Here is an 11,868-nt window from a genome sequence, read left to right as displayed (position 1 = left end):
CCGGAGCGGTCCAAAGCCTCGCACCCCACCCTGGTAGGGCCGATCCACGGAGACCGTGGCCCCCAGTGCCGCGCGGGTTCGGCCCAGGGCGGACAGTGACGCAGGTGCCGGGAGCCCCCATTAAGAGCTGCGACTGCGGGGGAGGGGGGTCAGTTACACATTTACTACCGGGCGCGAACCGAGCCTGACATGCTTGACCCCCACACAAAGTTCTCTGCACTTTGAAACCCAGAGCGCAGCTAACCAGATTCAGTCCACTTGATTCAAGTGCAACATTGAAAAGAAAAGAAAAATAACCTGGGTTGCCGGTGGGGATTTGGAGGGGACAGCGGAGGCGAGCTTGTCGCATTCGCGCACTCGTCGTCCGGTCCCCAGGCCACCAGCTACTCCTGAAGCGCAGTGCTGGGGAATGAGGGCCCTGGAGGCCACTGGCGGCGGGCCACTTCCTGGCGGGGGGGGCAGGTGGAACAGCGACCACCCCCTGGCAGTCCCTGCGGAGCAGAGCCTGTGACAGCGTGAGACACACCGTCCCACTCCCGCAGGGAACGACGGGGAGGGAGCCTTAGATCTGCGACTCCCTGGGGGCGGCCGGATGAGAGGTGTAGGCTTTAGGGCTTGGCACCCCTCAGGGGCGGGCCTGTAGGATGTGGAGGAGGGGGGAGACCTCCCGCCTGGACCAGTTCCTGGGCCACAGCCCCAAGCTCAGCGTCCAAGACAGGGTCCCTTAGAGCCTGGGCCGGGTTTCTACATGTGTGTCTCCTCCACTCCGCCAGTTTTATTCGTGGTTGGAAACGGTGGCGACCTAAGGTACGGTTACTTGGGAACCTTTTAATTCAGGGAGTTTCCACTGGCAAGTCCTTCCCGGAAATGTGTGCGTGGAGGGAGGGAGAAAGGCCACCCCCTAATGTGACAGGTCCAGGACGCCCCCAGACTGCCCAGGGCCTGGACTTGGACTCCCATGGGGGGAGCTCGGGTTCAGGTTGAGGAGGCAGTGTGGACCCCTGGCCTGGAGGCCCAGGAGGAACACTTGGGCTGGGTTGAAGGGGGTGGAGAGAGCGGAAAGTGGGAGAACCCGCAGGAGTGCATATTTTGTAATAGGGTTTCAAATAGGGTGGGGTGGGTTTAAATAAACAGAATTCAAATACAGCAAGTGGGTTCGGGTGTGGGCATGCTTTCCTTGGAACAGGACACCTGCAGACTGCAAGGTAACCACAGGGACAGCCCAGACACGGTTTCCTGGTCCTAGGGGCCAAACAGGAACACGTGGCCAAACCTCACTTACAGGAGATCTGCAAAGGGTAGAGACAGAAGAGGATCCCATTCACACCCAGGTGCAGGCAAGCGTGGGGTCCACCATGTTAAGTCCACAGTTTTAAAGGGAGGAGGGGTGCTATAGAAAGATGGGCTGCCGTGCTTGGTGGGGCTGCAAGGTGACCGGTGGCATCCACAGGACAGAAAGCTCAGTGACAGAGTGCCTCGTGTGTGCAAGGCCCTGGTTTCTCTCTTTCCTTTGTGTGGGTGTACAACGGGGGCTTGAACTCAGGGGTGTTTTACTACTTGCAAACTTTGATCCTCCTGCCTTAGCCTCCCAAATTGCTGGGATTACAGGCATGCACCAGTGTGCCCAGCAAGTCCCTGATGTTGATCCCCAGCACAAAAAATAAAGTAAAATTACAAATCTGAAGTGGTTGGCATCGTTTGGACTAGCGTGAGCTTGGCGCAGGCCTACCTGCCCTCTCATTCTGCCTGAACGTGACCGTGGTGCTGGGTTCCCAGTGTTGGCGAAGGATGGGAGAGGCCCTGCATGAAGGGGTTGGCGCAGGCCTGGCTTGTGTGGACCCTAGCCTCTCCCCTCCCGCCATCTCTCTGCGGCTGTTACCCAGCACAGCAGCGAATTCCAAGTAAACAGCTCAGTCGTTTGCTCTCCTCGGGGAGCGAGCAGCAGGAGCTGTAGCGTTTATCCAGTGGCCCAAGTGGTCTGTGCTGGGCACGGGTCCAGTCCAACCAGCATGCGTACACAAAGTGGAGCTGAGGCCCACAGAGGGGAGGGGAAACATGGGGTTCCATGGAGGGACATGGCATGCGGAGTGGCCCCGTCCAGCACAGGCCACCATTCTCCTTAGATGAGCCGTGGGGTGGCTCCAAGCAGGACATGCCCACCATCTCTAAGGACCAGGGCCCGCCCACTGACTCACTGACTCTCACTTAGGGACCCACACTAGGTTGAAGGGACTTTTTTGTCCTAGGGATTGAACTCAGGGTTGCTTTACCACTGAGCCACATCCCCAGCCTTTTTATTTTTTGATAGGGTTGCTCTAAGTTGCTTAGGACCTCACTACATTGCTTAGGGCCTTGCTTAGTTGCTGAGGCTGGCCTTGAACTTGAGATCCTCCTGCCTCAGCCTCCCAAGTCACTGGGATTAGAAGTGTGTGCCTCCACACCTGTCCCATGGTGTTTGATGTGCCTGGAATCACTGCTGTCACCATTCCCAGGAGCTCAGGGAACCGGGTCTGATATTTCTATTTTGCAAGCCGCCTGAAGTGTTTCACATGAACTTGAGTGTTTTTTAAAATAGAAACAGAAGCTGGATGGTGGCACAGGCCTGTAATCCCAGCAGCTCAGGAGGCTGAGGCAGGAGGATCAAGAGTCCAAAGCCAACCTCAGCAACAGCAAGGCGCTAAGCAACTCAGTGAGAGCCTGTCTCTAAATAAAATACAAAATAGGGCTGGGGGTGTGGCTCAGTGGTTGAGTGACCCTGAGTTCAATCCCCCATACCGCCCCCCCCCAAAAAATAGAATTCATTTTAATAATGCAGAAACTCTAGGTTATTAGTGTCATATGTGAGCTAAGAGAACTTAGAGTGCTTTTCCTCAGGGGCTCAAACCAGAACCCCAGTGAGTCGTAGAATTGTTGGGTACACAGCACATTCCAGGGCCAGGCTTTAAACAGTGAGGAGCCCTAAGAAACCACCCAGCAGGGCGAGTCCAGGCGGGGCTCCACTCTGCCCCTTTTCGGAAGATCCCCAGGGAATAGAGGTGGAGGCCCCTCCCAGGCCCCCACCTTTGGTGGGCCCGGCTCATGGAAAATCATGAAGTTAAATCATGGAATAAAGCAGAGGCTTGAATTAATCAGGATGTTGATCCAAGCGAGGGGCCGGGGGATTTGGAGCCTCATCGAGTCCGTCTCCTGCATCAGCACCTCCCTGAGATACCAGGAGAGCACCATGACAAGAAAGGACAGTATTCTTCTGCTTGAAAGGTGCCAGAATCCATCCAGAAACAAATAATGCCGCAATTCCTGCCCCTGTGCAGAGTGTGGCCACCCTGGGCCCTGGAGAAGTCCCTCCCTGGGGCTCAGCTCCCTCAGGTGACTCTGAGATGCCAGCACCCAACCCACCTGTGCCCATCACTGGGGAAGTCGAAGCTCCAGGAGGCTTCTGGAGAGCTCCAGGACCCCTGCTGGCATGCACAGGAGCTGCCCCTTCAACCCTAGGCCCACCCGAAACGGGGTGAAGGCAGGTGATAGGTGCCGATCTCATGTTCAGAACTGCCCTCGTGCCTCTGTGGGCAGCCTGGGTGGGGAGGGAAGACAGGTGCCCCTCACCTGCACAGCACCCACCTTGCGCCCCTCGCCCCCACCAGCCCCAAGCACCCAGTGCGCAAGGGGCCCATGTTGGGGCTACACTGACCCCTAGTGGCCAAACGCCATGTGTACCCCTGCAAGATTGCCCCAAAGTACCTACCCACCCCTGGCTGGTGGCAGAGACCCACCCGCAGCCCTGGCGCTGAGAGCAGCACACCCTGTCAGTGTGGACTCTGAGCTCACCCGCTGCCCTGGGCAGTGCCAGCCACACGCCTCCTGAACACACTGCCCGTGTTCCTGCCCATGTGCTCAGCCCCTGGCTGTCTGCAGGGTGAGGGTGCCCGGTTCCACTGGGGACCTGGCAGCCAACCAAGACCAGGAGGGCACGGAGTTCACGGGGGCAGTGTGCTCCCAGCCCTCCCCAGGAGAACCAAATCCAACACAAACACCCGAGGGCTTGGCTGCCGCACTTGGGGCGCAGCTGGGTGGCCACAGAGCCAAGTGGAAACACCCAGGCTCCCCAAGGCCACGGTGCCCAACATGGTCCTTGTTCCCGCTGGTATTGCACGACCCCTTACACACTATCATGCAGTCAGTGTGGGGCACTGCTGACCGATCACCCTCCCGACACTCATCCTCTTCCCTTTTTATATAAACCATGAACTCTGACCTTCCTAAAGGCCCAGCTCAGGGTTGTCAGGTAGATACACGAAGTTGTGCAACGATCACCATCAGATTCCAGAACGTTTTCATCACCCAAAAAGAAACCCAGAGTCATCCCCACCTCCTCGGCCCGCCCCCTCGGCCTCCACAAACCACTGGTCCCCCTCTGCCTCTGTGGCTGCACCTCTTCCAGGAGTTTCAGAATCGCTGGCTCGTCCTCTGTGCCTGACTGCTTTCTAGCAGTGCCTGACTCGCACGCCGCCGCTAGTGGGCATGAAATTACGCATCCCTCCTTTTCCGGGCTCAGTAATGTTCCGTGCTGTGGATACACCCTGGTTGGTTTATCCAGCCTCCAGTCAATGGGTTTTTGGCTTGATTCCTCCTTTTTGATTATTTTGAAAACCTCCCTTCCTTTTGGGTGGGGGAAAAGGCGAGACAAACTTGCACACAGAAAACTTTTTTGAAATTTTTCTTTACTTTCATATTTTAGCATTGTAGCTACAACCGTGCTGTCATCAATGGCTTGCAGGGGACTTTCCCTGGGGACTTTCCTTGGACCTCACTGGGCACGGGGAGGGACGCTCAGGTTGTCCTGAGTCGGGATGACCAAGTGAGGCAGAGAGGCCAGGGGCCTTGCTTTCAGGCTGCTCCAGGCACATCCCGAGTCTTCTGGACAGGAGGACGGCCGCCCCACAGCCACGTGCCAAGCCACACCCCAGCAGCAGGCTCCCCCCCTGGCCAGGGCCGTACCCTGCCTTCGCTGGGCGGCTCAGGGAGCCCTGGTGGCAAACTGGCCACAGCCCCTCGGCCTGGCTTCCACCGCCACACGCTGGCCTTCCCTCATTCACTGGATACTCATTCAGGACCAAGGTGCACATGGGCAGCACCAAGTCCTCCAGGGTTACTGTCCTGGGGGAGAACAGACACGGGTGAGGGGACACACCACAGAGAAGACAAGGAAGAGCCCAGGGAGAGCCTGGCATGGGGTGCTCACCTGGAACACCAGGGCCTCAGGAGGCTGAGGCAGGAGGATCCAGGCCAGCCTCAGCAACTTGGCAAAGTAGATAAAGATAAAAAGGGCTGCAGAAGAGGCTCGGTGGTAAAGTGTCCCTGGGTTCAATGGTACCATGCAGAAGAGCACAGAGAGAGTGGCAGGAGGACTGTGGGGTGGTGCTCTGAGAAGGCCTCTGGCCAGACCATGGAGGGGAGAGCCTGAGGGAGACAGCTGAGGAAGCACAGTCCTTGCAAAGGCCCTGGGGCAGGAGGAGTTTGGAACCGGGGTGCGTGCAGAGTGCTGTGTGAGGCCCCCAGGGACGTGATAGGAGGGCTGAGGACAGAGGGTAGCACTGAGGCCCGCGCCTCCAGACCAGCACCCTGGCTCCTGGAAGTGGCGGAGAGGCCAGGGAGCCATGCTCGTGCCTCCTCCTGGGCTGACGAGCCATGAAGGGTGGAGGAATGGCTGCTTGGGGCTGGAGTTTGGGAGCAAGCCCGCGGGACCTGAGGGGGAGAAAGAAACAGACAGCAAGGGTCACCCTGTCTGGCAGCCTCGCAGGCGGCCTGGTGGCATGGCGAGTCCCGTCCCTTCCTCCACCTCCGGTGCTTCCGCAGGAAGCCTCCCCTTGAAACTGAGGGATTCAGATCAGGACCCACCTGGGGACCCAGTTAGGAGACCTACTGTGTGCGGCAGCCCAGGGGGGGCCGTGGGGGAGGCGGAGATGGAAAGGCCCCAGAGTCCCCCCAGCAGTCCCATCTGTGCGCCCCTCTTCTGGAGGGCTGTGCCCGCTCCTGGCTGACTTCTTACTCCATGTTCAGACCCTTCCTGGGTGTGGGGGCAGGGACAGGTGCTCGAGGGCAAGGAGGATGATCCCAGGGGCTCTACAGCGCTCAAGGGAGACCCCGAGACTCAGGCCAGGCGAAGACCTTGCCCCAATCTAGGGTCTCTTCAAATAATTAGAAAGAAGAAAGAAAACCGCGCAGCGCCCGGTCACAGTCGGCCAGCCAGTCCTGATGCTCCGCCTCCCCCTTTCCAAGAGTCCCCTCCCAGAGCCCTGGTGTCCAGCCCCAGGGGACCAGGCATGGAGCAGGGAGGCGAATGCCTTGAAGGGTTCGAGTCCAGGGAGCAGCGGCTGAGGAAGCCCGGGAGTCCCAGCCCCTGACACTCACACTCCCCCAGGGTCCAGCTGCCCTTCGAGGACGTGTCGGGGACAGAACACAGGCCTCCTGGCTCTGGTCACCCGGAGGGAGTGGGGGTGGGCATGGAACACCGTCCAGCAGGAGGGGCCTGACCCTGGGAGTGAAGGCGCTGGCCGCCTCTGTGCCCACCCCAGGGCCTGGGCGCGGGGCTCTTCTGAAGGAGGGAACCCAAACTCCAGGGAGCGTGGGAACCTTGGACTTTCGATGGCGGGTGGGGGGAGGGAGGGCACCCAGGACCCGAGACCCGAGTGGCTTCCCAGGAGAGCAGCCTCAGAGCCACGGACGCCAAGATGGCTGGTTGCCAGAGTTGCGGGGGAGAAGGGCCCACGGAAGCCCTTCCACCAGGAGCCTCCCTTGCCGGTCAGCCTGAGGTGGCCTGAGGCCATCTGCCGCTGTGCAGGTGCTCCCCAGCCCCAGCGCTGGCCCCACCCCGGCTGAGGGCAGCCCGGCCGCCCTGCCGCAGAGGCAGGGCCTGCCAAGATCTGCAGCCTCCGAGGAGCCCAGCCCCTCCCTGATCAAAGGCAGGAAGATGGATGAGGGTTCTATAAATAGGCAGAGCCCTGGCTGGACCCAGGCTGACGTGGGCGCCTGCCACCACCTGCTTTGCAGGGACGTGGGGACCCCAGGGGGCTCTTGGCAGGGCACTGGCTCCCTACAAGTTCCAACTTCTGCCACAGCTGCTCGCTGGCTTCCGCACACAGCCCCCCGCCCCGGCCCCCAGCTCCCTGAGGCCGCACAGCGACGGGCTCTGCAGCTTCTGGCCTCTCAGGGCCGGCACTGCCTGTCTGCTGGTGCCTCTGTCCTGTCCTCCAAGGAGGGTGGGCCGGGCGGGGACCCTGGGCAGTGGTCAGGAGGCCTGGCGGTAGGCTGGGCAGGTCCTTCTCCTCTCTGGGAGCCGGTGTCCCCCGGGAGGCGCGGTGCACTTGTTGCTGCTCCGATGTAACAAACCCCACGAGCTCAGTAGCTGACCCCTTAGAGATGGCCACCGTGGTCCTAGGTGGGCGGTCAGCCTCGTGGGCTTGCTGCAGAGGCTGAAGTCAGTCTTGGCAGGGCCACGTTCCTTCCTGGAGGTTCCCGGGGACCCTGGTCTTTTCCCCTTCTGGGGGCGCTGGGTCCCCCACTGTGTGGGAGCTGGTTCTGCTGAGAAGCCAGTGCACACGCCTCGGCCAGAGCAGGCGGCTGTGCTGTCATGGGAGGCAGGTGCCCGGGTTCATCCTCGTCACCCTGGCCCATCTTTTTTGGAGGAAACGGGGCCTTTGTTCCAGAGTGGAGGCTGGGAACGTTGCCAAGACTGGCTTTCTGCAGGGTTCCACTGGGACCCCCAGACCTCCACCAGGGTTCCTGAGTGACGCTCCCTGGAGGCCAGTGGGGAGAGGCTGCCTTGTTCCGTCGAGGCCACGCCCCGTGCTGGCCTCCTGTTTCTGAGTTCTGTTTCTGGGGGGAGGCAGACACACACAGACACTAGTGAAAATCTGGTGGGATAAAACCAAGGCCTAGGGTGCCCTGAAGGGAAAGTGAGGTCTCCCTGGTGAGGAGGGGGATAGCTGATAAAGCTTTCCAGGGTGACTGGGCTTGTAGGCAGGCAGGGGGGAGCGGGTGGGGAGGGGTATTGCTGAGGGAAATGGGCGAACAGGGCCTGGGGATGCCGCCGGGAGGCAGGGGCTGCAGGCGGAGCCGGCCTCTGCTGCCGCAGCTGGGTGCCAGGCTGTAGAGGGCTCTGGCCGGTCAGCTGTGCAGTCAGGGCAGGGGGACGGGAGGAGAGCCAGTGTGGGCCGGGAACCACTGACCATGGACACAAACGCCCACCGTGGGTGGTGCCCAGAGCACGGGCCCTGGAGGTGTTCTCCCCAGAAGATGTGGGGCTCAGAGTGGGCGGGTCAGGTGGACCTCTCAGAGGCTCAGCCAGCAGATCCCGTGGGGGTCCTACTGGGGACCGTGGTCCTGAAGACCCGCTGTCTCACAGGCATCCGACCCCCACCTTGGTCTTGCTCCCTGGCCCCAGGGGGGCTGGGCAGTGAGGAGCCGCCGTGGACAGCTGCCCTCGGCAGAAGCTTCCGGTCTCTGAGTTCCAGCTCTGCCACTGCAGCTGTGTCCCTGAGGAGCACAGGAGACTGTCTCTGTTCCCACCTGTGTGGACGAGGAGGGCACTGACCTGGATGGAAGCCTCTTATCATGGCGATACCACCAGGTGCAGAGCTCAGAGAGGCTGAGTGGCTTGCTGAGGGTCACACAGCAGGAACTGACTCAAGCCTCTTTCCCTGGCCACTCACCCCAGAGAACTTTGCAAATGCCCCCACTGGTGGCTTCTGCTGCCCAAGCCCACCCCTCATCATTCCTACCTGTGCCAGGCTCCATCTTGGCCACCCTTTGTGTCCCTCTGGTCAGGAGTCTTGAATGGTTTCCTGTCAAGGTGGGGAATCTTCTAGTGAGCACAGCGGCTTCAAGCCCCCATCCCACCCCACTAGAGCCTATGGTGTGTCCATCTGTGCGCAGAGCAAGGACGAGCAGGGCAGAGCTGACCACCTCCCCCACAGGACCTGCGGCCACCACAGCCTGTGCGGACTCTGGCTGAGCCCAGAGGGCTGTGTAGCTCTCCTCTGGGCAGCGAGGCCAAGGCTGGGGGACCAGCGAGGCTGACCCATCAGGACCTGTGGGAGCCGCATGGAACCAGGCAGGGCACCAGGGCAGCTGGGCAGCTGGGCTCAAGGGGCAGTAGGACTGAGGCCAGAGGGCCTGGAACTCTACCTCCAGTGAGAGAAGGGGGGTGTCCCTGGGACAGTTCCACTCACGTACTGGGCCCAGGTCAGGATCCCCATGGAATCCAGGGCGCCCACCTAGAGCCTGAGAAGCAGCCCAGCAGTGACCCTGGGATATCCCCAGGGCAGTGACCAGGAGCAGCGGTGGGACAGGATCCCAGGCTGAGTACCCGGCAGGATGGGGCAGGATGTAGCCCAGCAGCCCCGTCCAGCCCAGGAGGTCCTCGGGGGTCCCGGCCAACCTCTGTCTCGGGGACACTTGCTGAACTCTCCAGGTGTTGAGTCGCTGTGACCAGCACAGTGTAGAGGAGGGAGAGTTGGGGGGGCTCCCGGTTCCAGAGGTCTCAGTCCAGGGACAGCGGGCTCCACTGCTCAGCCTCCAGGTGAGGCCGGACATCACGGAGGGAAGGTGTGGCCCAGGGAAGCTGCCCACGTGGTGATCAGGAAGCAGAGACTCCACTTTCCAGATACAATGCACACCCCCAAGGCACGTCCTCGGGGACCCTCCTCCAGCACACACCTGCCTCCAGCGACCCCTCGGTTATCGGGGGTCAGCTCACTGACGGGTCAAGGCCCTCTCAACCTATCATTTCCCCTTCGAGCCCTCGCATGTCATCCCGCACGTGAGCTTTTGGGGGACACCTCACATCCCACCGCAACACGGGTCTCCAGTGTGGTCAGGTCCACGTTGGGCAGGGCAGTTGGGTCAGTCCAAATGGCGGGTGGGGGCTTAAGGGATGGGCCTGGAGCTGGGCGTTCCAGCCTCAGGAAAGACACTGCACACTCAGGGCAGGGTAGGTGTTCCCACTGCCCCACGTCCATCTGTCCTCACAATAGCCCTTGAGGGTCCACACCAGCTCCCCGCACCATGTGGCCCTGAGCAGAGGTCAGCCCAGAGGAGAGAGCAGTGGACGCTCCTGGGATGATCAGGTCAGGCCGTCTTCGGGGAGGAGGCAGCTGCCATGGGCACAGACGTTCAGGTCCAAGCAAGGCTGGCCGGGGCTGCTGGGTGTGGACAGAGTGGGGCTGTGTGCCTGAGATGGGAGGGGAGGGCGGGAGGGCTGCAGACCTCAGGAGCACAGCTGGCCTGTCCCCTACACGCCACCACCTGCAGGGCACCCGCATGTCCACCCGGTGCCCACCATTCTGCCCGCTCTGCAGCAGGCCAGTCCCTGGCCTCCCCCGGGTCCTCAGAAGTGCCGGGGGATCACAGCAAGGGGTGCTGCTGCAGGGCCCAAAGCTGGCAGAGGCGCGCCTCAGCCTGAGAGCTGTCCCCAGCGCTGGCCGCAGAAAGGAGCCTCCTCTCTGAGTCCTCGTGGAAAACCTGCCCGAGCCGAGCACGTCAGCACAAGGACCCCACGCCCGAGCCAGTGACAAGCTGACCCTGCTGGCAGCATGGTGAGCAGACGCCCTGAAACGCATCGGCTACCTGACCGTGGGCAGAGTCCACACATGGACACCACCCCATTGCCCAGCTCAGAGGCCCCCCTTCCAGAACACACTCAACTACCCAAAGACAGCGGAACCAGGGACACGGGCCGCCTGCATTTCCCTGGGCAACAAAGTGCCCAGCAGAAGGGAAGGGACAGGACCAAAAACGTCCCCCAACCTGCCTGTCCCCATAGGGAGCCCCCGGGGAGCCCCAGGAGTCTGCCTCAGAGCTCTGGGTGGGAGCAGTAAAAGGGTGACTTCCCTGAGACTCTGTTCCCTCTCCCAGCGTGAAGTTAGACAGTGAGACCCCATCCTACGTCAAACGGTCCCAGATCAAGAGCAGGCCCTGAGGGTCCACACCAGCTGGAAACCAGCAGAAGGAAATGGAGGGTCCCTTCTGGAGGTCAGTGACCCACTGAGGCCTTCAGGATTCTCACTGGTGAAGTGCAACCAAAAATGAACTTGCCATAAAAAGGAAAAGACCAGACTCAAAGAAACACGGCCCATGAGAGTCAAGAGACATGGCGAACAGGTGTGGACCCCTGAGAATTCAGATGTTTGGATATTTGAAATAGAAAAGTAAAAGACAGAATTAGAAAGAAGATCAACCTGTAATCCCAGTGGCTTGGGAGGCTGAGGCAGGAGGATCGTGAGTTCAAAGCCAGCCTCAGCAAAAACGAGGCACTAAGAAACTCAGTGAGACCCTGTCTCTAAATAATATACAAAATAGTGCTAGGGGTGTCGCTTAGTGGTTGAATACCCCTGAGTTCAATCCCTGGTACCCCTCCAAAAGATAAACCCTGATATTGTGTGTATCTATTATAAGAACTAATAAAAAAATTTCAGGGGAAAAATACTAACAAATTGAATCCAACAGCATATTAAAAACCCAAAAGCATTTATTCTAAGAAGACAAGATTGGTTGAACATAGGAAATCAATGTAATATGCATATAATAGTATAGAGGGAGATTTAACCACATGATCATCTTAATTGATGCAGAAAAAGTATGAAAAAATCCAACCCCCTTTCATGGTGAGAAACACTCTCTAAACTCGGAATAGATGGAACCATCTTCAAATTAATCTACAAAAAACCTGTAGCTCGAATCATACTTAAAGATGAAAGGCTGGAAGCTTTATTCTAAGATGAGAAACAAGACAAGTTTATCTTCTCTCACCATTTCTTTCCTTCCTTCCTTCCTTCCTTCCTTCCTCCCTCCCTCCCTCCCTTCCCTCCCCTC

At 59.7% G+C, this 11,868-nt stretch overlaps 1 protein-coding gene and 1 long non-coding RNA gene across 15 annotated transcripts in view; one reads left to right on the top strand and one right to left on the bottom strand.

The window, feature by feature from the left end:
• Positions 1–8: 8 nt before the first annotated feature.
• On the top strand, positions 9–1,680 carry LOC125616782. The gene is made up of 2 exons (XR_007347524.1): positions 9–807; positions 1,187–1,680. It is a non-coding gene; the product is annotated as an uncharacterized LOC125616782 (long non-coding RNA).
• Positions 1,681–4,708: 3,028 nt separating this feature from the next.
• Positions 4,709–11,868, bottom strand: part of LOC107155791 — a 17,976-nt gene continuing 10,816 nt past the window's right edge. For 3 of the 14 annotated variants that reach the window (XM_048802991.1, XM_048802992.1, XM_048802990.1), the window contains exons 4-6: positions 8,778–9,619; positions 8,417–8,565; positions 4,709–7,872 (exon numbers count right to left, since the gene is read on the bottom strand). In XM_048802991.1, coding sequence (XP_048658948.1) covers positions 7,444–7,872; positions 8,417–8,565; positions 8,778–9,591 — 1,392 coding nt within the window. In that variant the 5' untranslated portion in view covers positions 9,592–9,619 and the 3' untranslated portion in view covers positions 4,709–7,443. Of the gene's footprint in view, positions 11,467–11,868 lie in introns of those variants that run through there. The other 11 variants (XR_007347516.1, XR_007347517.1, XM_015501780.2 and 8 more) reach the window with 11 other exon arrangements.

The sequence above is a fragment of the Marmota marmota genome, unplaced genomic scaffold, assembly GCF_001458135.2.
Source record: "Marmota marmota marmota unplaced genomic scaffold, marMar, whole genome shotgun sequence".
Lineage (NCBI taxonomy): Eukaryota > Metazoa > Chordata > Mammalia > Rodentia > Sciuridae > Marmota > Marmota marmota.
This window is presented reverse-complemented; position numbering and strand designations above follow the sequence as displayed.